Source organism: Hirundo rustica, chromosome Z, assembly GCF_015227805.2.
Source record: "Hirundo rustica isolate bHirRus1 chromosome Z, bHirRus1.pri.v3, whole genome shotgun sequence".
Taxonomy (NCBI): Eukaryota; Metazoa; Chordata; class Aves; order Passeriformes; family Hirundinidae; genus Hirundo; species Hirundo rustica.
In genome coordinates, this window is record NC_053488.1 from 73,635,579 (window position 1) to 73,661,375 (window position 25,797).

At 43.4% G+C, this 25,797-nt stretch overlaps 1 protein-coding gene across 18 annotated transcripts in view; it reads right to left on the reverse strand.

The window, feature by feature from the left end:
• Positions 1–14,190: 14,190 nt before the first annotated feature.
• NRG1 (neuregulin 1) overlaps positions 14,191–25,797 on the reverse strand; it is a 404,423-nt gene continuing 392,816 nt past the window's right edge. For 16 of the 18 annotated variants that reach the window (XM_040090494.1, XM_040090492.1, XM_040090493.2 and 13 more), the window contains 4 exons: positions 24,744–24,870; positions 24,101–24,231; positions 23,391–23,594; positions 14,191–19,495 (listed from right to left, as the gene is read on the reverse strand). In XM_040090494.1, coding sequence (XP_039946428.1) covers positions 18,844–19,495; positions 23,391–23,594; positions 24,101–24,231; positions 24,744–24,870 — 1,114 coding nt within the window. In that variant the 3' untranslated portion in view covers positions 14,191–18,843. Of the gene's footprint in view, positions 19,496–23,386; positions 23,595–24,100; positions 24,232–24,743; positions 24,871–25,797 lie in introns of those variants that run through there. The other 2 variants (XM_040090488.2, XM_040090496.2) reach the window with 2 other exon arrangements.

The following is a 25,797-nucleotide window of genomic DNA, read 5'->3' on the forward strand; positions in this document are numbered from 1 at the left end:
TATGTAAGCACAAAGGTCCAGAGCCAGGTAGTGTGCAACAGTCACACCTGTGCAAGATGTGCTTTAGTGTGCACAGCATCCCATAAGCAGAGAGTACCAGGACGGAATCTGCATGACTAACAAAATCTCTGATTCTGGTGAAGTGTTACAGGGGATCATCTGCTGCCCTGGAGATTAAAACAGGAAGAGGACACTTGACTCTCCATTGCCTCTCTCCCAACTCTCTGCCAGAAAGGTTTTTCTTGCCTTTCCTTTATTTTTGTCTCATTCAAATATTAATTTCCCCCAAAAGTAACATCTGCCATAACAGTCAATGCCTGTCAACAACTACAGACCCTGCTAATAGCTGTGTATTTGTTCCAACATGTTTCTGTGGCATTTTCTATGCTGTATAAATGACAGAGCCAGGGAAATGCCAGTCCTTGGGTAAGGCCTTATTCAGGAGATGCTGCACTCATTGTTGAACATGGACATGAATTCAGTTTCAGTTCTTGAATTCCTCTGCTGCCTGCAGAGTAGCAAGTGCAGTCTGTGAAACTGTAGGGGATCCCTGTGGGCCCCTGGGGCTCCCACTATGTGAACAGTCGTTCTGGAAACCTCAGTGTCTAGATCAGTGAGACTGGGATGCCTGAATGTGCTTAGAAAACTGTATGTGCCTGGCTGAAGGAGTACCACACAAGCAACATCACGACCAGAGGTTCTAAGCAGCATTCATGCACATGATAGAATGGGAGCTAATGTGGGTTGCTACAGTAGATGCAGTAACACAAACCATTTGTGATTGCTTTTAACCACGGTCCAGTAAACCTGCTAGAAAATTGTTGATCAGCCCGAAAAGATCATTAAATACAAGGGGTCCACAAAACACTGCTGATGCTTCTGCTGTATAGGGGCGTCACTTGCTCTCCCATAAGGAAGGTTTGTGTTTGGGTATGTGAGTGTCCGCCTGGAAAGAGTGAGAACTACTGGGCAGCAGCTACTTTGTATGACTGAATGAATACCACTCTTTTGATGAGCTCTGTTTCCAGTGTTACTGTGATTATGGTTTAATTGTTCATATTTTGTCATAGGCATTTTTCATGGATTAGGCATTTGATTTCCACACCGTCATTAAACCCATGCTCTAGCTCCAGAAGGCGCTGTCTTTCTGCTGACCTGTTGGCTTGCTGAGCTCACAAGGTTAGGGTGTTGGAAGAGACGTGATTTTGGAAAAAATAGGCAACTTGTTCCAAAGTGGGTAGGAGCCACCTGAGGCCTCATAGGTGTCAGACAAACACAGCAAACAGATGATGTCAGGTCCAACTAATGAGACAAAAAGGACTCACATCTGTTAAGAAATGCTCAGGGCCTGCTTCTGACACCCTGTGAGTGTCGTGACCGCCTTAGTTATGCACGTGTGCACTTGGAAAAGACACCGGCGGTATTTTCATCAGGAGGTACTCCTGTGAGCGGGGAGTGCAGTGGTCTGGGCCCAAGTGCTACTGAAGTGCTAATGCTCCGGAAGAGCCGGGAGCCAGCATTGTCTAAAGGATTAGTACAGTAATTAACAGGCTCTCTAAACACCTCTGAGCTTCCAGAAGTTCGCTTTAATGACCTCACTCCAGAGGTCGAGGTTTCCTGGCTAGACTACAGCCAGCAGAGGTTATTTGAACTTTATACAGTTCAGCTAGGTAGTACAATGATTTCAAAAACAGGAGTTTCCCTCATCACAGCATTACAGCACAGGATATGCCTGTGTGTTCCAGTGTGTATCTGCACTTTGTTACTGAGGCCAGCCCAGATTTCCAAGGGTGCAGAAAACATCAGGCTAGCTTTGGGTGTTGTTATGCCAGCACTGCCACTGGAACATGAAAATGGCCTTCAGGAAGTCTCAGGATTCAATGCAACAATCAGCAGGGGCTTTTCTCAACTGCACAGATCTTGACTGTTTCTCCCATACCACACCTGTCCCTGGCATCCTGGCAGGTGTGTGACCCATTCTGAGAGCGTCTTGTATTCCTCTCCCAGCAAATTGCTCAAGCAGCAGCATGTCAGTGAGGCCACCTCTCGGTTACTGCTGGGTGCCCACAGCCCTCTTTGATCAGGTGGTGGACGCCAGCTGAAGTATGGCTCAGGACCTGGGCATCCTGAAACCTGCCACTGAGCATCCCCTGCCAGCTCCCCAGAGCGGGCAGGCAGGCAGGCAGCAGGTGGATTGTTGTTGCCCTGTGTTCCCCCTCTTAGACCCACTTTGGGCAGGACCCCTCTCAGAAAGGAACCATGTAACCATAGGTCAGATGCCACGTGGTTTTGAGTCTTAAGAGAAGGTGTGCCTGTTCTGATCAGGAGAGATAGCATTGCTAATGCTCCTGCAGGGCTCAGGGCAGGCCTCTGCTTACTGCCTGAGTGAATTCTCCAGCCCTCCCCAGGAATGGTCCCCTTCCCCCTCCTCTCTTACCCTTTGACTGGTGGCTCTTCGTCCCAGACTGTAATGGCCAGCAGTGTCCTTCTGTGTTTCATTCTTGCTGTCATTTTTCTGTCCCCTTCCCAAACCTCTTGGATTGCAGGAAGAAACATAAACAGTGGGACTTAAAGTTGGGGCAGCAGGCAAAGCCCATCTCAGCTTTCTGACTGTAAACAGAGGGTGAATAGGCAGAAGGGCTCTCCCATGCTCTCATGCTGTCCTGTCCGGTTCCAGGTGCTATCTCTGCTTTCTATCCATCCACAGGCAATGATGACCAGTAAAATTGTGACTGGTCTAGGGTTAAAGCAGTCTTTCTATCTTTCTTAACCCAAATCCATAGTCTTTTCCTCTTTTCCTTTCCCTCTCTCTTCTCCTCTCCCCAGGTTCATCTCTTTGGGATGCCCTTCCTAAATAGCTGTGGGGTAGGCTGGATGGGCCCAGGGAGGGAGGCAATGAGCCTGCCAGCTCCTCCAGGTGCTGTCCTTCTGTCATGCTGTTGAGGTCTGCCAGCAGGACATCTGGTACCCTCAGCTGTACAAAGCAGCCTGAGATACTTAGCACAGAGGCTGTCATCTTGTGCCTGAGGGTGAATGCAAGAGTAGTGAAGGGGAGGGAATACCTCTCCCCACTGTGCTCCTCTTAGAAAGAAAAACAGTTTGTTATGATGCCAGAGCACCAACCATGTTATTGCTTAATTTGCCTTTCAGGCTTTTTGAAAGGCTTACATCATAGGCTTTCAGTTCATACCCATATGTTATCAGCTGCTAAAACGACTAATCTGAAAAATATCTGACACCGTAACTCTCTGAGCTGCTGAAACAGTTTAAACAGATGCCATGCTTCTGTTAACACACATAGACACCCATAAAAATGCTAGTCACACAAGTAGGTAGATATTCTTTCTGCTCCTGAAACTAAAGATTATGTACAGTTTTGGGAGAGATGCCATTGTGAAACAAGGAAATAATTATAGTTTTTTTAAAAATAGGAATAGATGAAAATTACCTTTGAAAATCTAGTTCAAAATTGACTCCCTCACCTACCTTATCAGGTAGTCCATCTGGGCTGTAGAAAATGGCCAGTGTTTGAGTGATCCTTTACATACAAGTGCAAGTGCGGCCCTTCAAGGTATTCACAGCTAATATCAAAGGCTGGGCAAAATTGTCTGGAGTTTGTGGCCCTTGCAGACTCCTCTCCCGCTGAGCCTGACATCATGGTGGATGAGATGCCCACATTTCTGTTGCTTCTTTTCCCTTCTATTTTGTCATGAGCACAGAAAATTTCTTTGGCTTTATATATGGGTTTGTGTCTTCTCTCTGGTCAGTACACTTGCTATTTAACTCCTTTACTGTACACTTTCCATCCCAAAGCCCCATTTGGGAGCTGCCATGAAGCTTCTCTGCTGCATTTGTCTTCCAGGCACCAGCTCAGGATATTAGGGTGATTAACCCAAAGGGTGAGCTTGAATTCAGTCCTCTGAGGTAAGAAGGAACCCCCCCTGTTGAGATTCCTGCATAGAACGTGTCAGCCTGGGCACAGATGACATATTTTCACCTATTAACTGGTGGCTCACTCCTGGAAGGGAAGAGCTGTGTACAGGGACATAGATACTCTGGTTTGAATAGACTGGGTCTGTTCAAGGCAGGAAGGGAATATTCCCATCCACTTGAAGTGCCTCATCCTGAAGTCTCTCAGCAACAGACCAGGCATGGGCAGATGCAAGGCAGCACAGTGCATGCTGGAAGAAGCAGATCCATCCCTCCCAGGCACCAGAGGGATGTCTAAAAAGAAATTGCATATTTGGAGAAGATAACTGAATCCAATCCTTCCAGAAGGCTCCTAGAGGAGATGCCTTGGCCAAAGCTGAGTCAGCGTTCTTGAAACAATTTTTTATTGCCTGCCATTAGACAGCCTGAGAAAACTGACGAGACTAAACACACTAACACCTACTTTTTCAGTCTCTCTGCCTGCTTTTGGTATGTTCTTTTTATGTGAGACTTTGCAGCAAACAAACCTTTGTCTGCTGGCCTCAGCATTACTGCGTTGAGTGCTGTATTTGCAGTATTTGCACGATCTGTTTTTATGCTGCCTGCATTTATGCAGTCAGGACAGTGCCACTTGGGCAATACACCCAAGAAAACATTTACTATAGTTGGCAAATAGGTTAAGTACCGGAGATGTAACATATTTCTTTCTGAAGATCTCGTTAATCATCAAAGGCTGGGTACCTCCGTGCGTAAGACAGAATCAAGAGGCTACAGGGACTTAGTTGCAACTGAGACTACACCCTGGTTTTCCTTTTATTTTGTTCATAGCTTCTGGAAACCCTCTCCTACTGCATTTATTTAGCCCTCAGCTCACTTAATCTGAAATTGGCTTTGCCTGCCCTCTCACAGAGTTTTTAAATGCCTGGATAACACCGGATAGGATAGATCAGCATTAAAGCGAGACCAGCAATCTGATCAAATTTCTGGCTTACTCTCATTGCCTACAGCAACACTGTCTACACATCCAGAAAATGACTTTCTAAGGGGCTGCACTTCAATGCACAAAAGGGTTTTTTGACTCCAAAAAAAAAAAAAAAAAAAAAAAAAAAAAAAAAATTAACCTCCTTGAGTTTTACCTTGCTTAGGCTATTTCCCACTTCCAGAAGTGTCTTTTATTTTTCTTCCAATCACATGGAAACCAGAATGTAACTTAGTTCCCTCATCTGAAAAAGAAACCAGACAATACATTTCAACATGATTAAGGCCTTCATGCTTCCTTTTTCTAAGTGCAGTTTCAAGCGAAAAACTCTTAGATATATAGGTAAGTCTTTAAGAGAAGTTTTTAGTGAAAAAGTTGCAACAACTAGGGAACAAGGGACTTTCCACTCCTTTTTGTGCAAATTAAGGTAGGGAAGCAATGGAGTGTCAACGCTTTAGAGCAGCCTCCCCCAGCACGTGACCTTGGATGGGTAAAATTGTAAGCAGAGATAGAGTTTTTAGTAATTATAATTACAACAACTAGTATCAGATATAAAGACTGCTGTGCCCCTTCTTGTGAAAAGGGGTACTGGTTCAGTAACTGTGGGGAACATAGGTTGCTAATGGTGAAAACAAGAGGTATGGCCAAAGTGCAAGGTGTGCCACTGAAGAACTGACTACTTTGGTCTATCTATGCCTTTCACAGTGCCTGCCCTTCAGCTTTCACAGTGGCTGTCCCTGAAGGTCCTGTTCAGGTGGACCACTCCTTTCCTTGTGCCTAGCATAAGAGGACTTCTCTGGCCGTATATGCCAATTTGTTTTCCCTCTGCGAATAACTGCAGAGAGATGATGGTCTGCAAGAGGCTTGCTGAGCTTCTGGCTGAGGCATGGCCCATCCTATAGGCCATGCCACAGAAGTGACAAAAGTGTCACTGCCAAGGTGCAACCTGATAGTTACTGTCAATCCTTGCACTAAGGCCACAGCGCACCTCGAGTTTACCAGCTCCCAGGGTCCTGTGGGCCAGCAAGAAAATGCTACCTGGTCTGCTGCTAATCCCTCTGCAGGGACAAAATCGCAGTCCTCCGCAGGTGAAAAGCTGCATTGACTGGGCTAAAGTGCGGCAAGAAAGAAACAACACTTTTCTCAGAAGGTACTTCGGCTGCAGCCATTCTGGAGTTAAGCTGAGATCTCAGAAACAGTGTATTGTTTTCTAGTGTGCCTTGCATGTCCCAGGGTCAGGGTGGGATTAGAACCAAAGTAACCAGGACAAATATCAGAATGAGGATTAGACCCAGCACTTAGGTGGTGTTTTGGAAGATGAATGTGTTTCTACTCAGAAGTGTCAAGGGTGCAGGAATGCTTTAGTGAGTACCGCCCAGATGTGGCACAGGCCTGCTGACTGGCACAGTGCCTGGGAGTCATTAGTGGACACACATATAAACATGCCCCAGCCAATGAGTTAAGTCACTCTTTCTCCATTCGTAAAGTAAATGAGGAAAGGCTTCAGTTTCTGGAAGCCTACCGCTATTAATTGCTGAAATCCATTGTAATTTTGTTTCTGCTGTGGAGGGTCTCACTACCAGGAGGGAAGCAGACCTGTCCCTGCAGCGTGGCAGACTGCCTTACTGACTGTTTTGCCTCACATTTATTTTCCTCCAGTCCTGATCACACAGGGGTAACTTCTGTCATGTTGCTTCTGGCCACTGTGAATAATTGTTTTCAATGGAGAAGAAAACTTTTGCTTCTCCTTGTAATACTTGCTCTTGATGTCCAGCAAATGTGTCCCTGTCAACACAGGAGACAGGAGAGATGACTGCTGCGCACAGCCTCTCCAGAGATAGCTTTCTATGAAATAATCAAAGTGCTTGTCCTCTCCTGGGCCATTGCATTCCGGCTGCGTCATGTAGGTGTTAGGGAAACGAGGTCTATATGTGAGCTCAAAACAGAGCTGCAAGTCCCATCTATTCAGCCCAAAGGCCCATGGTGCTGTGCCTAGCAGGGATGGGGTATTCCTAAGTGTTAGAGCTATGCTGAATTTCTGGTCTCTCTCATCAGCAAGAAATCTATGTCGCTCCTTTTCAGTTATGCCTTCTGAACTGTTCCTGCCTTTCTTCCCCAAAGGTCCTAAATACTGACTGCTCAACCGCTCAGCTTCTTGCCCTGCTCCGCATGGAGATATCCAAGCAGAATTACTAGGCAGTCAACAGAAAATGGGAGTGACAGAGAGATGATCTTTCCTCCCTGTCTTTGAAACCGGTCATGGCCTATTTCACATGTACTCTAGAAAAGTCATCCTCTGAGGACCAGACATCGTGGAACAAAACTGTATTACTGAGCACTGCAAGCAGCTTTGTTGTTTTTCAGCCACCAGCAGAGATATTTTCCTCTTGCTTTCTAGTAATGACACGAGGATCAGACAGATTTCTTTTCTGGGGTAATTTCAAGTACAGGGACATTGAATGGGATTGGTATTTCATACTTCAAACAGGCCATTTGCAGCTGAAACTTCCTACAAATTAGCTGGGAGAGAACCTGAAAGTATGGTAACAAACTTCCGCTCTAACAAGGTTATGTATACTACACAGCACTGTGACACTATCACTGTCAATTGCTAATAGCAATCCTATTTTTAATTCTAGGCATTGAATTAGTGATTACTATTAACAAAACAGTTATTCACGAGCTGCCAAACCTTTGCAGCTTTGTGAATGAAGTCAGGGAATATACATTATCTTTTGAGATTCTTCAGAGTGCTCATCTGCCCAACAAAACTGTGGTGATAGTGAGGCTAATCAGCACATGCAAATCAGGGCTGCAATCCTTGAAGAAGTTTTTCTGCTCCAGGGCAGATTATTACTCTTCAAAGACCAAGAAAAGCAGCAAAGTTTCTCTTGGGAAGGGCAGAGGTGAAGACTCCACGCATTTAACCCAGTTCTTTTAATTTCTATGTTAAAAGCGAACAACTTTTTTTTCTTTAGCGATGAAAAAAAGCATTAATGGTTGGTAGGTAGGATTATTTTTCCTCAACTACTTGAGAGATTTTGCATTTTCCCAAGCTCCTCCTCTGGAATCTGGCCTCATGATGCAGTGGAATGCAGCAGTGGAAAAATCTGTTCCAGGGAGGCAGAATTCAGCATATGCAATATAGGAAATTTTGTACTTGGACTGGGTCAAATATCTTGCTGAGAGATGGTGTGTAATTTACTAGCCTGAATAAAATGGTGAGAGTTAGGACCACTATATTTAACCACAGAGATACTTCAGCAGTTCCTAGACATGTCATCTGTTGAGCACAAGTCTAGTCAAGTAGCCTTGTACTCAGTGCATGCTTGGCTTCTTGCTGTCACTGTTATTTTGCTATCAGCAGCAAAGGGAATATCCCTCTAAGGCATCCCCTTCGAGGGATACCAGCTTGCAAAATCTAGGGCTCTCAAAAAGAGATGAGACCTTTAGAGTTACTAAGGAGTCCTCTGTGAGAGTGAACAGTTGGACGAGTGCAGTTACATGCTTTAGGTAAAATAAACATCTTGCATGGGAAGTGCATAATATCCTACAAGTTCTTGCCGTGTAGGTACAATGTTTATCTATAGGTGAATAGGACAGCTGGTTACAAAACTGCAGTCACTGGACACTCATGTCAGTGCTCAGATGTACAAGGGTGAGCTTCCATGTTGGTAGTGGGTGAGACCATCTGCTGTTGAGCGCTTTTTGTGTCCCCAGGCTCTGAAAGATGCTAACCCAGCCTGTAAGCTGCAGGTTTCCATTGCATTTCATCATCTCAGCTTCCACCCACCACCCCTCCAAGAAACCAGGGAAAACATTTGCTCTTTGGTGCAAGAGATTGTTCAGCTTCTAAGTCACTGGATGCCTCTGTTCTGAAGTAATTCTGACTACCATAGCTGTCATAGCAGAGTATTGACACAGTGTCTGGTTTCAGGCCAATACACAGAAAGTCAAGCTGTGCATTTGTTTCCTCCCCTGGGCTGGAAGGAGTGCTGCTAATATCCTGAGTGTCTCAGCTTGCTTCAGGGCAAAAGCTCGGGCTAGGTGTCTTCAAGCCAAGGGGCTTCCCTGCCAGTGAGGGAGCACTTAACACCCCTGGAAGCAAGTTGCAGCCAAGAATGGCTGACCTTTGGAACCTCCACTCAGGCCAAAGGCTTCACGAACTACAATGCACACAGCTGTCTGTTTAGAGCAACACTCTGAATTACTTTTGGAACTCCCAGGGCATCCAGGCCTCTGGGTGACAGGCTGCAAGGGGGCTTGAGCCTCTGCTCCGAAATTCAGCATCATCAGTTTCCATAGGCAGTATGGTCCATTTATCATCACCTCAGTTTGAGATGAAGAGTATTTTGCTCAGTGTATGTGACAAAGCCAAATATGGACTCTTTGGCAAATCTGTTTATCTTTTACTTCTGAAACAGAACCTCCTAGCATCAGCTTTGTTCTTTCCCCCCCTCCTCCCCACTCTCCATAAGCACTTTTAATTTTTTAAAATCTAAACAATGTCATGCATGCATGTGGAAATTAGGTGGGAAGCAGACAAAATCAGCTCTTTTAGATCCTGAACCAAAAATCTTTTCAAAGAGCAGCCTGGAAGTATGTGCTGACATTGATGATGCGATCCTGGTGAAATACCAAAGAAAAAGCAGAAAGCATGCTGCTTCCCTGCAGCTCAAGACCTACTGCAATCACCTTGGGACCAAGCTGAGAGCTGTCCTGCTGCTGAGCCAGTACAGCTCTTGTCAATCAAATGAAGTTTTAAGACAGAAAGTGAAATTTACTAAAAGTACTATGTTTTCCACATCTGAAGCCCTAAAATGGCAATTTTAACTAATTATGAGAGGCACAGAAATAATTAGATAAGCTCTGGACTGTGTTGGACAGCAAAATAAAGATCTGCATGTAGAATCACTGTGATAATAATCATGCTATCTGGACTTTATCTGAACTTCAAGTCTGTTACCTCAGTTACCTGAAGTTCAAATCTCTTACCTCAGTAATCAGAGCTTGTAACAGGCCATGTAAGTTCTATTTGAAGGGAGATGGCACTTGGAAATGAAAGTAGTAGGGTTACTATGTAAGATCTTTACATTCTTTCTGCTATTCCATTGATATGACCCAGAATGCGTGATTTAGTACCGTGACAGCTGAGAGGTTGATTATAAAACAGACACAAGATAGTAGTCTGCCAATTCTCATTTGGAGTTTTATTACTTTCAGCTTTATTTCATAATCATTAGCCATCAGATAAATACTGCATATTTTAGTTGTGTATGATTAGATGGTGTGTGCAGATAACTAAGTTGACTGAATTACAGGGCGTTTTTAATTACTAAAATGGTTTATGCATCACTACGATGGCATTATTTTGTTTTCTGGAGCTTTGATTAGGGGATGATTTTAAAACAGGATGCTGAATTTCAGGTTCCTGGATTTATACTGTGGCACTCATCTAAGCGGCCTTTATTTCCTAACTGGCCTTTATTTTCGGACTACTGCTTTCAGAGATCTGGTAGTTCCCTTTGCTTTTTCTAGGAACGCTCTAGGCATAGGTCATCTCATATACATTCAGCAGATTGCTCTGCATTTCTGTGGAGGATTTGACTCACCTCACCCTCAGCCCTGTGGCCTTTAGGGTGAGAAAGGGGAGCGCAGACGGGAACATCCTGAGAACCAGAATATGGGATAAAAAATCGCTTTTTCACAATTGTCTCTCTTTGCCACATATGGAAGGCCCAAGACCCACCATTTGGGAATCTTTAATGACCCTTCTTTTTTTTTTTTTTTTTTTTTTTTTCCTGTTTGGGATTGAATCCATTGTTCTAGGGTTATTTCAATGAAATGAGAGGCACATGGCCACCTTTTACCCTAGCTGGAGTCCCCTTAATCGTCCTGCTTGCCAGTCCCTTCTCAGTTGTGGCCCTGTGAAAGCTCCTCTGCAGTCTGTGATCCAGCCTGTCCAACTGAGGAAGAAAGAAGCATTAACTTCCCATATCTTCACAGCTGTACAGGACAAATGCCACCCTCAATTTTTTCCTCACTGAGGTGAAAAAGTGTTTTCTCTTGGATGCAGGCAGTCTTGCAGCTGCTGAATGGTCTTGTTACGACATTTTTTCCTTTCCTGTCACTGAGCATGCACTGAACATCAGGAAAACATTACAGAAAATTGAGAGATTGTATGTGTGTGTGTACACATAAAGAACACATCCAACCAATGCGGTAATGTGCCGGGTAAGTTAAAATACCTCCCACACAATATCTGGCTTCTGAAGCATGGCTCCAAATTGGCCATTACCAGAGTAATGACTTAATCAGTTGTTAACAACTGCTGTACTCCCTACCAACTGATGTGGATATAGCCTTGCAAATACTCCCATGACACCTCCTCTGCTGCTGTCATCATATGAGCTGGCCTTATTTCAGGTGTTTTCTGTGCACTGCTGCCAGGCTTCCTCTCTAGTTCCTAAGGCATTACATCCAGTGCAGGGAACTCCTGCTAACCCCAAGGTGGGAAAACCTCAGTGGAAACTTAGCAGCTGCCATTTACATTAGAAGTCCAGTTTCCAACTAAAGTAGGTGCTTGGCTACCTTCTGGAGTTAAAACCTTAGAGAGTAAGGTCTAGCTTTCAAGGAAATGAATTCCATTCATGCTGAAGGCTTTGTCTCAGGCTTTGACAGTCCTTGCAATGCTTAGAAAGTCTAGCACTCTAAATACCCTCTGGAGTCACCATATTGTGCCCAACCCCAGTGACATGACAACCTTTCTAGATGTGCATGGGGTTGATCTTCCTTGCTGGAAGATGTGGAACTGTCTCTTAGTCCTTGTCTTCATGTGTGAACATGGGGGCATCAGGAGCATATCAGCAATTTATGATATTTCTCCTGCCAGCCTTAGTCTGGGGACATGTGAAATTTGCAATTAGTAGAACTTTTGTAATGAGAGCTACTCTAAAATGACTCTAGCAAAAGGTCATAGCATCAGGTAGAAAAAGTACTCTGGGATCAGAAATCCCTAAGGCTCCTTTTTTTTTTTTTTTTTTTTTTTTTTTTTTTTTTTTTTTTTTAAATTTTTTTTTAAGGTAAAGTGAGATTTAACCCTGAAAGCGCCATCGTCAAGGGTCTGTTGTCACTAAAGAAGAGTTAGGCTCATAACCTACACACAGTCCATGTTGCTTTGCTTCTTCTGCACAGGCTAATCATCACTGACTAACTGCAACATCTCAAGGTATTTGAGATAGCTTTCTTCCCATCAGCTGTAACTGAGACAGAGAGAATTAACTTGGGGAATATGTTCTCCAAATCATGTGCTCATAACTGGGTGGAGTTGGCACGCTAAGAGCATACCCAGCTGTGGGCTGCAGAAATGAGAAGGGTTTGCTTGATTTTCCTGTAGCGTTCCCTGACACCATCTGCTTCCAGACCTTGTGGAGAAGTGCAGAGGCAAAAGCTTGGCAGAGAAAGCCAATAGGATAAAGACAGCATGGACTGACAAACAACTTTTGCCAGGACAGACATTTGGAACACGCAAGGATATGTTCCCTAAAGCCCTCTTGTCTGTATCAAATGTGTCATGAAGTCCTTAGTCCTGTTGACTCTGAGTGGTTCTTATGGTATGTAATTCCTTGAGAAATTGCCTACCTCTATCCCATGCATGAAAGGGCAGTGGGGATGCCTGAGAAGGGGTTTGTCTTCTCAAAGCAGTCCATTTCAACAGCCTGCAGTGGAAGCACCATCCTTTCCACCACTGTAGCACTGTGCCATAATGTGCTAGCTTGGGGTGGCTGTGAGGTGACAAGGCCCTACACAGCTAAAACATTCAGTGAGGCAAATAGCCTAAGCATCCAGCCTCGCAGCCACAGGATCCCTCCACATGAAGCAGAAAGACAGGGAAGTTGTCTGAGGAAACTGAGATCAGACTGGACCACCAAGTCTTTACTCTCTGTGTTGAGAACCAGGGAAGAGGGAGTGTAACAGAAAACCCTTGTCAGTCATTCATTCATTCCCTCCCTCCCTTCCTCTGTTCTTCTATCCTTCCATTTCTCCATCAGTTCTGTTCAGCATCTCATTCTGCACCAATAGGAAGGCCTGGGAGCACTAGCCCTGGGAACAAACGGATGTGAAACACATCCAAAATGTCTTTACTGCATTTCTCTCTTCTCTGCTCATGCCTAGCTTTCCTTCTCTTGTTTAATGCTCATTAACAGCAAATGACTTTACACACATATATCATGTAAACACAGCCAGACTGGATATCTGCCCTCCTTCTCTCCAAGTGTGGCAGATAGTTGGAGAAGGGTAATAGCAGCACCAGTATACACAATATTTCCAATTTATACAATCTCCACGTTTTCAGTTCAGTTATTTCACACATCTGATGTGGTTTTCATGGATTTCGTAATCCTCATTGGATTAATGCCTAAAATCTGGCCCCCACCATGAAACCATGGAAACTTTTACCATCCACAATGTCTTGCAGCAAGTAGTTCTCCAAGTTCCCTACCCCTTATATGAAGAGCTACATCCTTCTGGGAATACGGTGCCTAGTAGTTTTGATTAATAACTCCATTTCTTTTATTGGACGAGTACTAAACTCAAGTTCTTTCTTACCTTCTACAGGATGAATATGTTGCAATAGACCTTTAATATCTTCTTTCCACTGTCCTTTCTTTCAGAATAATGATACTCAGCCTACCTAGTGCTCCGCAGACCTCACCAGCTCCTGGTATTTATTCAGCTGGGTTGCCCTTCAAACCCTTCCCCATTATACTATTTCTACCCTGAGACAAGAAGACGAGGACCACTCATTGTATTTACAACCTGCACAAATCATGAATTTATATAGTGACATGGTGGTGCCATCAAAGATTTCCTAGTATCTGCTTTGCTTTATTGACTGTTGCTGAACAGTGTGGTGACATTTTTGTAGAGCAGCCTCCCGCAGTCCCAAGACTGTGTCATTTCTGCCCCCCCCAACTCCTCCCCCTCCCCAAACCCCATCCATCTTAAGTAGTAATGGTCAGGGTAGAGCTAATAATTCTAATTTAAGAAACTAAAAATGCATGTAGGAGCAAGAGTGTCTGCCGGAGACCTCCACAGGGATGAGTCAGAAATCTCATGGAACAGTGGTTCACAACAACAGAACAAGACCTTTACAACAATGTTTGGATACAGAAAGATGGTAGCTCGTGACCTGACACAGTCTGCTGAGCAGCTGGGCCAGGACTACACATAAACAATTTAATCCAGCACCTCTGTTACTGAAAATGAATAACAAAACCTTAATAAATCAACAATTACTTATTGCTGTATTTGGGGTAATAAATTCTTTAGTTTATCAGTAGCTTGTGGCTTCCATAGCATGTTCTTTGAACAGTTTGCCTTTCAGTTACATCCCCTTTCTCTCCTGAACAATAAATTAGCATTCATTTTTTGTTTAAAGGAAAAGAGGGGAAAAAGAGGATATATTACAATTTTTTTTCAAAGCAAAAGGAAAAATGCAACATCTTTTTGACATATATCTTAAAATAATATGAGGATAACTTTCTCTGCATGTTAGATGCCTATGCATAAATAATAAAGGATGTTATGTTATTTACAGTGTTACACAATAAACTAAGAGCGTCTCATTTAACACAATATCCATAAAGACAGTAAATAATGAAAACATCCACGTATGTACAAGACTTATTTACAATAGAATAGAGAATTACAAATGATGATAATTGGCCATGTTCTTTGTCTGCCTTTCTCTGCAGCATTTCATAGGTGCATTTTTGTTTCTTACTAGAAGTAAGTCCCAGGTGATGGTAAATAGCCACACTGCAGGGCCAAGAAGTGCTCAACAGACTGCAAGGTGTGTCCTTGGAGGAGACACCAGTTTGCTATCCTGGATGCTCAGGAAACTGCTTGCAATGTGTGTGAGAGAAGCAGGGATAGATATGCAGCATTGTTGTTTTGGAGTACTGGAAAGGAGCTTTCCTGTTTCCCTGATAAAGGCAGTGATTGATCTCTTAAACCTGGGTGTGTTGGGGTGGCTCACGAGATGAAGGGAATAACTGGGCCAAAAGGAGGGAGTAGCCTTTACTCTGTTACATGGGAACCTCTATGGAGCTGTAATGATTTACACCCCTTAAATAGGCAGGCTGTACCAGGTTGTGCACAACATAATCTAGCTATACATTCTTGAAAGAAGCCTTTTATTTTGGAATAATTCCTGCATGTAAACACATACACAGGAAAAACTCATGTCTCAAACTAAATTACATGGAAATAAACCAGGACAATCTTAATTCTGCCACCACTGGAATATTTCTCCCCCTCTACAAAGCATGTTTCTTCTTGCCATGACTTTCAGCTGAAGAAGCGGCAAGCATCACAGTGATGGCTCAAAGGTGTTGGGACTGCCTAGCTCAAAGGTCTGGATAATGAAGCAAAGATCCCTAACAGGGGAGCTGGCCTTTTCCATAGGCACTTGCTGGCTCTCCTCCGAGCTGCTGCAGCCTCCAGCCCCTTGGCCAGCAGGAACTGGCTACAGCCTGCCAGCGGCATTTGTGGCCAGGCAGACTGACTAACTTCTGGGTGTGGGCCTGACTGATGTGAAACATCCTCACAGTGTGACAAACACAAGCTAAGAGGTGAGGGTCTGTGTCCTCCTCCTGCTTCTGTGTGTGCCAAGCCAGGGCAATTCCCAAATTCACTGCTGCATGAATTGTGCTGTAAGGCTGGGTCCTTCACAAAGATCTAAGGGCTTAGGCAGCCATATCCCCAATTGTATTTTCTAGTTCTTAGCTCCATGTGAAGTCTCCAGCCTAATTTCATGCTTGCCCTATAACATATTGTGTATGTTCCGAGGGGGAGAAAGCGCAGGAACTGCACAGCAATTTGACTTGGAGGCACTGCAACAGAAGAGGTGTGACATTTTTCCCTAGACCTATAACAAATAAATCTCACACGTACAGTTCCCAAATATGGAACTGCTCCTTCACTTTGTACTGTCCTTCCATGATAACAGTGGTAGTAGTCAAATAATCTACTCAACGTCAAGGCATGTTCCCTTTCCATCCTGATTAATCTGTCTGGGCTATTATAGATACTTCAACAAGAGCTGACCTTGATTCATATACACCGGAGGAGTTTACAGAAGACCTGTTATTATCTCTATTGTGCCACTAAAATGGGTGATTTTGGGGCAAATTTCTTGTTTCTCTGCCATCCTTTTTTGGTCTCATCTATGCTGCAAAATCTTTGCAGTGTCAGAGGCCTTCCTGAAATGACAGATATTCAAGCGTCCACAGAAACTCAACAGTGCAAATCCTTTGGAGACTTGTGGTCTTTATATAGGAAAGCCCACTTGGCCCTCTGTATTACTGAGTTGCAGAGTTACTGGAGAAGTGGATATTCTGCTGCATGGGATTGCAGATAAATAGGCATGACTAAAGGGATGAAAATGAGAGCATGGTGTCTAGAATTTGTAGAGAGCTTTTGTTTCATTCTGCAAAGGCAAAGTGTGTTCAAGTACATGCCAGCCAGGGAAAAATGGCAAAGGAGACTTAAGTCCAGGCGGTATATATTTGCCATCTCCCATAGACTTCTCAAATAAGTAGCGCCATTTCAGCCACCACATAGCCCAAAGCTGTGCTAGTTTCCTAGCCTTTTAGTTCTACCACTAACATCCTAGTGGACAACTATGTTTCCTATAGTTTCCTAAGTTTTTTTGTTGTTCTTTTTCTGCTGAATCTGGTGTTCAGGTAGACTCACATGTGTTCTGACTAATGTGATATGTTTATCTATACAGTGAAGAACTCACTGGTTTGTGTCATCCTGGCAAAAAGCTTCTTTTGCTGTACTTTACTTTCAGTTCTCAAATCAATAGGACACCTTGTTCAGTAAAACTCTCAGGCACATGCTTTACTTTTCACATGTGCTGGATATGTCAATGAGAGTCTAGCACATGCTGAAGGCAACTTTTGCTGGGATTACCATAAGCATACGCTTGAACAATTTACTGAATTGGGACTTTTGTTCCTCAGGCTTGCATCTCACAAATTTTCCTTGATGTATTTCTCTTTATTTAACTAGGACCTGAATGTGGCCCAAAGGATGAGTGTAGTTTGGCTGAAATTCTTTTTCTCTTGACAGGGTTCTTATTTAGAGCTCAGTAATACCTGTAAAACAGATGTTCTCATTTTCAGAATCCCCAGAGTCTAGGAAAAACATTTGTTTTCCACATCAATCCTGAGTCAATTCTGTGCCAACTGAACACACAAGAAAAAAATTGAAAGTATAGAAGAGGCAGAGTGACCTTGACTAAACTGATAGGAATTCAGTGCAAAACAGGCCATTTGCCTCTGTCTGCATGGATGCAAGTGCTCCAGCACTGACAGCATCCTTGTCCATCACTAGTCAATGACGTCAAGACTGTCACTGGCCATATAAACACTGGTATCAAATAGTCACACATGGGTCACTAGGGCTGCAACCCACATGGTGAGCTTGCCTTCATAAAAGGGCTCTGCATCAGCCTTGCCTCTCTCAACCAAGTAATGGAGTTGATAAAGGTGAGTAGAAATAAACTCCATACATTTGCTTTGTCCTTCCTACATGCCTAAACTTTTTAGCTATTCAGCAAATCAAGTTCTTCTCTGAAAGGCCTTTCTGTGTCCAAGAGTAAGCCTTACTCCAACAGCAACTCTAACAAGGTATTTCTAGAAGCTTGTCAGGGTTCTTTCCAAGGAAGAGAAAAATGGGAAGAAAATTGAGGGGAAACAAAAGAATAAATCATGTATTAGAAATCAACATTAAGAAATAGAGGTGAAAACTGATTGCACTTTTATTAGTGGCATTTGTTTTCCAGCTAGATCTCTTCCTTGCTTGATTACAGATACCTATTATATTTGCCTCATTAACATAAAATAATTTTTTCTTTTTTTTCTTTTTTTCTTTTTTTCTTTTTTTTTCTTTTTTTTCTTTTTTTTTTCTTTTTTTTTTTTTTTTCCTTTCCCTTTCTTGTTTAAATAGAGTATTGGGTTCAAAGCCTCAGCTAACTTAAACCCATTTCCTAAGGGATAACTAGAACAATTAATATCTGGAAAATAATGAAATGGCAGCTCCTAGTGATTACAAGCTGACCTCTGATTAATAATATATTTGGTTTTAAATCACAGTATTACTTTCTTTCTATAAGTAACATTATTTAATGCAGGTTGACTTTTTTGTTGTTGTTGTTTGTTTGTTTGTATGTTTTTTGTTATTCTGTTGTAATTAATAGTAGCATGCTGTTGGATCTACTATTATCACTATTATCCCAATGCTCAAAGAAGCAAACCTTTTGGCTGGCAGAGAGCAGACAAAACTCATCTCATATATTGAAAGCAAATAAAAGTTCTCATATAAGAATTCTTTTATTATTTTTTTTCCTTTTTTAATTTTTTTTTTTTTCTTTTTTCTTTCTGACTCTGTATGTGTGTGTATATGTGTGTTTTTCTGGCGGAGTAGGGTGGGGGTGCCATTACAGGGCTTTCTGATTTGGAGACTCTACAGCAAGCGACCAGAGGGACTTCTGCAATTCTTGCAAATCATACATCCAGTCATTATAATGCAGTGCACAAAAAAGCTAGGACAACTGAGGGCTAAAAGGTTTTGCAAAATACTATGGGACAGCCATCATTGTAACTATACAAAACTTGCTCTCAACTTAACATAACATAAAGGCACCATTGATATCTTTCCCCATTTTTGAAATACTGTAAAAAATTGCTACATATGGCACATAACACATTTGTACATACGTATATTTAAGTTATAAAAGTTTCTTTTCCTCTCCTGTTTTCTATCAGCGGAATTGCTAAAATAAAATAAATTGTTTAATTTAAAGGTGGAATACTTCATTATATAAAATAAAGTTTTACATGTGAATCTATGTGTTTTATGTTTTATACAGCAATAGGGTCTTGGTTAGCTATCACACTGGACAACCTTGCTTGTAACTCTTCTGGGGTGGAGAAGCGATTTGCCGGGTTAGTCCTGGCTTCAGCCAGCCGGAAGGCAGAGGCTGGCTCCAGACTGGCTGGCCCAGGGTTCGGTACGCTCAGAAATGGTGTATCCTCGCCTATTCTCTCATCCTCGGTTTCGGTCTCAGAGCTGCTGCTCTCAGAGCTTGTGTCAGAGTCCACTTCCACCCTGCTGGAAATGTGGCCATTGGGCTTTGTTCTTTTGACCCTCCGGCTGTTGGTGAGTTTCTTTGGAGGCTCCTGTGCTGGTTCGTACTCCTGCGTGGTCTCGTACTCCTCATCCTCCACAATCCGCAGAGGACTTGGTGGCAGGCTGTTGCTCTCATGGGTGGCATTGTGGTGAAAGGAGTTGAATTGCTGGAGGTGGTGGTCATACTTCTCATGCAGTTGCAGCGGAGTCACCAGGAGCAGTGGTCGCTCCTCTTCTATGAAGGGACTCACCGCCACTGAAGGGATGGAGACGGTCAAGCTGGAAGCCGGTGGTGACATTGTGGAGGGGCGGGACTTGGGAGAAGTTGGAGTGTGAAAATCAACAGGTGACATGCGAGCTGGTGTGGTCATAGCTGAGACATACCTAAAGAAAAGAGACAGGAAGAGGTTGCGAGCCCAGGAGGAGTGGTGACCTGTGAACGTGGCAGCTCATGTGGATGAGGAGAGAAATAGTAGGGATCTCTTAGGATCCTCAGCATCCTCACAGAGGGCTACTAAAGAACCTTTCCTGTTCCTATTATTCCTATAAAATGCTGACTTCTGGGACTCTGGGCAAAAACATTTGAAAGCAGGAGGAGTGCAGCAAAACTCCCAGATCTCAGCCCTCGAGATGCTATAAATTTTTTGCCAGAATAACTTTCTGGAATGTATCCAGGAATGGGATTCAGAGACAGACAGGCTGCCAGAAACAAAATGCATTTGCAAGTATTTTCTCAAAAGGAAAACAGCTGCTGCACTTCTGGAAGGATTTGACCAGAATCTGGGGCACATGCAAACAGGCAGGGGGAAAGAAAGGAAGGGAACTGAAGGATGGTTCTCTTGGGGCTTCACCCTCTTCTGGCAACCAAACTGTCTCAGGCTAAGGAGGAAAGTAATGTTTGGATTAAATCTAGAGCCAGATTCTGCTACTTTTGATCACCAAGGGTAGTCAGAGAAGCATTTGTAACACCATCCCAGGAGTTTTTGCTGCTTCACTCCTTGGGTGCTAGTTACCCTGGCTGGTAGATCTATCTGCAAAGAAGCACAGCATACCATTTGTCTTCTTTTGGGAACAAATGCTGAAAGACAACGATTGTCTGGCCTAGTGCCCATGATCTCTCTGCAAAATCTTCCCTGTTCTTGTGAGAAGGGTAGTGGTCAGAAGTGATTTCTGAAAATGGTGCCATTACAGGGTTTGTCCCAAAGAAACAGAACAAAAAATGCAAAGGTCTCAACTAGTTTTAATCAGTAGACACGCTATGAGGTCATGTGGATTCATGCCAGGTGAGGATCTGCCTAAAATCACTTGATCAGAAGCACAGTGCCCAGCATGATGCTTTGCATGGTCTAGCTTTGTTTTTAATCTTATCCTAAATTCACCTACCTGAATTTCATCTGTGTCTAAAGTTAAAATCATTCTAAGCTCCATTACAGGCCCATTGAGAAAAGCTATATGTATATGATTGATGTAGTTATTTAGTTTTCCATTACTGGTTTATTTATCTGAGCCTGAAATGACCAAAATAAAACTGAATCCAGCTTTCTTATTCAATCTATGACTCAGTTGCACACATTACACTTGATAAAAATGGAGTTGCAGCAAAAAGGAGAAAATGGGACAGATTCTGGACAGACATGCAGTAGCATAAATTGATTTCACTAGAGGCGCATTGATTGTACATTGATTTACAGGAACTGAGGAGCGAGAGAATGGAATAAACCAAACCTAGAGTTATACATGGGAATTAATCAAGTTGGTTGAGCAAAGGGCAATGAATAGATCTGTGCATTGGATGAATTAACTAATTTTTTCTCCTTCCATGACTGAGCTTTTAATCCCTTTCACATTTCTAATATGCATTGTCTGAAAAACTGAAGCCTTTCTACTTTCTCAGCTGTTGGCATGTATGTCTTTATGGCACACTAGATTTTAGCTAGACTGGTTCTGTTAACACATTGAGTTGGTTAAATGTGTTCAATGTACTGTGCAGGCTTTCAACAGTGTTAAGTTTACTCATACTGGAATGTTGTGCATTCACATGTTTCTGGTCTATTCCCTCACACCCTAAAAGGGCAGTGCTAACTAGTTGCTGTCTGCAACCTCAGGCTCAGGAGCTGAACTCGAGCAGTTCTAGCCCACCCTGAAAGGAAAGTTAAAAGGTGATTGACTTATCCAGCTTCATGGCCAACTATGCTGGCTCAGTGAAAGGGGATCAGAGCATACCCATGGCCATACAGCACACATTAACTGGTTATATGCTGCCAGCTTCATCATATAGTGCAGACTTTTGTGCAGAGACAATGTTTTTTGACCTCTCCGGTAAGACAGCTAAGGACATCCAAGATAAAACTGCATGTGCCCTCTGCTTGTGTACACTGGTGGCAGGGCATGGGATCCAGCAAGTGGATGGGGCAACGCAAAAGAACACCTTGTAATGTCTGTTCAATTTAATTTGAAAATTGAGGGAGTACAGCCTTGGTCTACCAATTCACAGTACAGCAACATTTGATGGCTTTGGGAAGTAATTTGTCAGCCTCTACATTCCTTTATGTTTCTGAGTAATTTTTAGTTCCAAATAACTCTCACTTTCTCCCTTGTATACACACAAGCCATCTCAGGAACAATTGGCCATGTATTTCCTGCTTGCTTAAAATAGACTAGGCCTCCAATTAATGCCCAGGGAACTATCATCTCCCACATTCCAAATCTGTGATTGCTTGAGGCACAAGCTAAGCTGTCAATGCCTGATGAATTATCACAGAAATTCTGCTTTTGAACCAATAGTACAAACTTCAAGAGACAATAATTGATGAAATACCCTTTTTCTTCTCAGAGAAACAAAAAGGAATATGCTCTCCTCTCTCTCCTCCCCCCCACAATTAAATCTAAACAGTTCGTATTAGAGTGATGCTCTGGGTGTCCCATGCAATGCAGGCAGATTGCAGGAATGGTCTTCACTTCTCACATGCAGATGCCCAAATATACTAAGCTGTAATACTCACATGATCCAGCAAAGCACTTAAACACGTGCTGAGCTCCACCCATGTGAGTAATCTTGCAGATATCAGTGGGCCTACTTGCATGATTAAAAGATAATCTTGTCAAAGTGCTCTGCTGGATTGGAGCCATGGTTGTTTATGTCATGTGAGCCACGTATCTTGAAATTAAATCCCATGGTAAATAACACATAATTTTTAATGAGTGGGCTAGCTTATAGTCCTTACTGGTACTACACTTAGGGTCCCTCCTTTAGTGGGCCCTCTTCCTGCTGCTTAGCAGTTGTTTGTACGGCAGAGCTAGTAACACAGAAATGGTGTTTGCTCTACTTGCACATTCACTTCTCTGAAAACTACAATTTGTCTCCTACTCAACTTAGTCTCCCTGGGGATTGCCTGGTTGCATTTTTGGCATCATGGACACTCCAAAAGGCCAAATCCCTTCTGATTTAGAAGAGCTCAGAGAGCTGGTCCATAACCTTTTGTTTTCCTTTTTCTTCTGCCTACAATTCCTGGGAGAAAAGCTCTTTCTTAAATGTCTTGTTTATCCTCAATATTTCTTTTTCTATTATAGAGCCATCTTGAAGTAAAATGTTAGCCTAAACCTGAGAAGAATATTTTAGAGTAATTTTTTTTGCAACTGATGTACTTCTAGGCAGATCTTAGAAACTGGTGAAGCAGCCTTTTTAGAGAAAAAAAATACTTGGTTGGAAAACTACTGGCAAGCTTTATTCATAACTGTTTCTGATTTAATAGTGACCTGAGTCCTTCTGGCTTGCACCTTGTGTTCCTTGCATTTATTTAATAAAGGGTTAAGTGGAGTTTTTAAAAAGTTTAGGAACTGGAATAATCCAGAAAGTAGGTGGTGGCATAACTTCTATACTGCTTAGCAGTCCTTAGTGCCTTCCTCCTGTGTATCAGTACATTACTTTCTCCCTGCAAAATCTCTCAGTTTCTCACTTGCTTCTTCTAAGAAATAGATAATTAGGCAAAGTTCTGTTTATATTTTATTTATATGGAAATTTCTGACTAATTACTCCAACAGAGCTTTTCCAAGTGTGAACTGCTGGCTACTAGGACTAAATCCAGCAGAGGCAAGAAGGAAGAAATGCTTTTGGTGGACTTTAAACTACTACTAAGCTCTCCACCTTTATGAATAAGGAGACGTATGCCCTACATGAACAGCTGCACTGTTGCATTTTCTCCTGTGCTCCCAAGCTTTGAAACCATCTGGGAAAATTCCAGGTCTTGCCAGCTGAGGACAATGAGGTGGTGTGTCCTACCTTTCACTGTGAGGAGAGTCTCGGTAGGAGTCGGGGGTCTCTCTCGCGTGCCGGAGGAAGCTGTGGCCGTCCCGTGGCCCGCCGATGCCATTGAGACGGCTCCGGGGCCCTGCTGGGCTGGCGTGCCTGCTGTTCTCCATGGAGGAGCTGACGAGCACCGAGTGGCTCTCAGAGAGGATGCTTTCAGTGTGGCCATTACTCCAGCTGGAGAGCAGCAACCAGGAAAAGAGAAAGGAGGAGTATGAGAGTGGGCTTTGGTGGCAAACGCATATGAGCGGTTCAGCCAGGGACAGGAGGGGCTCTGTTGCCACTCAGGACCTGCAGCATAACCTTTAGACTGGTAACTGGAGCTGCAGAGTTGAGCGAATTGTATGAATCCACAGGCATCAACAGGCACATGACTTTGCATGTATGGATGAAAGGAGAGGGAAGGAGGACTTTCCAGTCATCAGAAGTGTCACTGATTTAGCAATTTGCATATACTAGAATTCACTGTGACAGTATTGGGATGCCATTCGGGTAATAAAGGTCTTTGTAAATTCCTGGGAAAATAATTAGGTGACATGACAGCAAATATTGTTAATCTTAAAATGAATACACTATGAAGGGGGCATAGATCTTCCCTGGTTTGTTGTTTTACACACTGTTTTGGTTTTGCAACAGCAACAGATCAGATACTACAGCTGCTATTTGCCTTCCCCCTCCAGTACCTGTGGCTAGATGTCTGGGTGACTGTCACGGAGTGATGTGTTGTTGAGGTGTAATGGCTTGTAGAAAACGAGGTCTCTGTTTCTCGCTCGATGACATGCTCACTGGAGATTACATTTTTTGAAACGTACTGCTGAAAAAACCCAGACAAACCTCAGGTTTACAAACTGTAATTCACAGCAAGTTTGTAGACACAATTCCCAATCCCTCCTTCCCAGATTTCAGCCTTTAACATGTGCCAAAGCACAAATTTTGTCACTTAAATACACGCAGAAACCATACTGACACACTTGAGCACATTCATGTTCACCTCAGTGTACATAGCCCATCTAGACTCAAACAGGAGGATATAAATGAGGAAAGGTCTGTGTCCCAATCAAACCATAAAAATGTATTTAACAAGGGAATGAGAAGTCCCAATAGACACCTGTGTGGAAAAGCAACCTCCCATTACCATCAGATACACCAAAAATACTATTTTCTGATGGAGAAGATGGCAGCAGTTTGTGATAGCAATTTTTTCTGTGTGAAGAAAGCCAAGAGAAATCAGTCACCAGCCTGCAGCAGGTAGATGTTTAAAAGCTGTTGGGTAGGGTATCCTGGGGCACTGGCAGTCTAGGCTGAAACCCGTGCAGTGAAACCTACATTCACAAGCTGGACGTTGTCCGGCGGTGGGTTGGGGTGGTGAGGCCCATTGGCCATGTTCATCACGTTGTTCCTCTCCGAGCGCAGGCTCTGCCGAAGGCGGTCGTGCAACTTTTTCCTCTGCTTCCTGTGCATGAAACACAGAAACAATTTTAACAGATAAAAGGAATGCAGCTGCCCCTTTCAGCATACTGATGTTGGTGATAATAATATAACATCACTTTTTTGCCAGAATTTTCTCCACTGCTGCTAGAGCTCAGAGTAACTCTGAAAACGGCAGGTCTAAATGCAGCTGGAGCTGTGGGAACCTGCACAGGGGGAAGGATATTTGGGATCCCTTCCAGGAGTCAGCAGGACACAGCGGGGACAGGAATAAGTGAGAAGAAAAGGAAAGCCATTCCTAAGCAATGCTCTGTCTCAGGAGGAGCTCTTTTCTGCACTCAGAAGGGATGGCAGAGAGATTTTAACCCAGGCACCTTGACACCCTCACAAGAGGCCAAGGCAAAGTTTCTGACAGCCCATTGAGCTGCACTTCTTTGTTCACTACAAGGAGTCGAGGTGTCTGTGCCTCAGGGCTTGCTTGCAGACACTGGAACATGGTCTTTGTGATGTGGAAGTTACTTTTGGTGGGATTCATCCACTATCTCAACAGTGTACTTCAAAACCATAAATGTGTTAAAGAAGAGTGCAAAGGGAGCCTCAGAAATCCAAAGTGAGAGTATATGGGATAGGCCTGAGTCTGCAGGCTTCTGGAAGGTTTAGTTTCAGCAACATCAGGTTTGCTCTTGAAGCCTAATGATTACCAGGTGGATGCCATGGTGTTGGGGGCTTTCTCCAACATTCAGGTGGTGTCAGGGTCCTTTGCTCCCCTGCACAGCTCTGAGCCAAGCCAAAGGAAGAGACGGAGTTCTTAGGTTTAGATTTTTCAACGTCGCATACTTCGTTTATTATTTCTTATCTTACAATTTTCTCGGAGTCCGACAAGATGTTCGCAGCTGCATGGATTCCTCACGTCTCCCCCCGAGCTGGGCTGTCCTTATCTTTTATACTAATT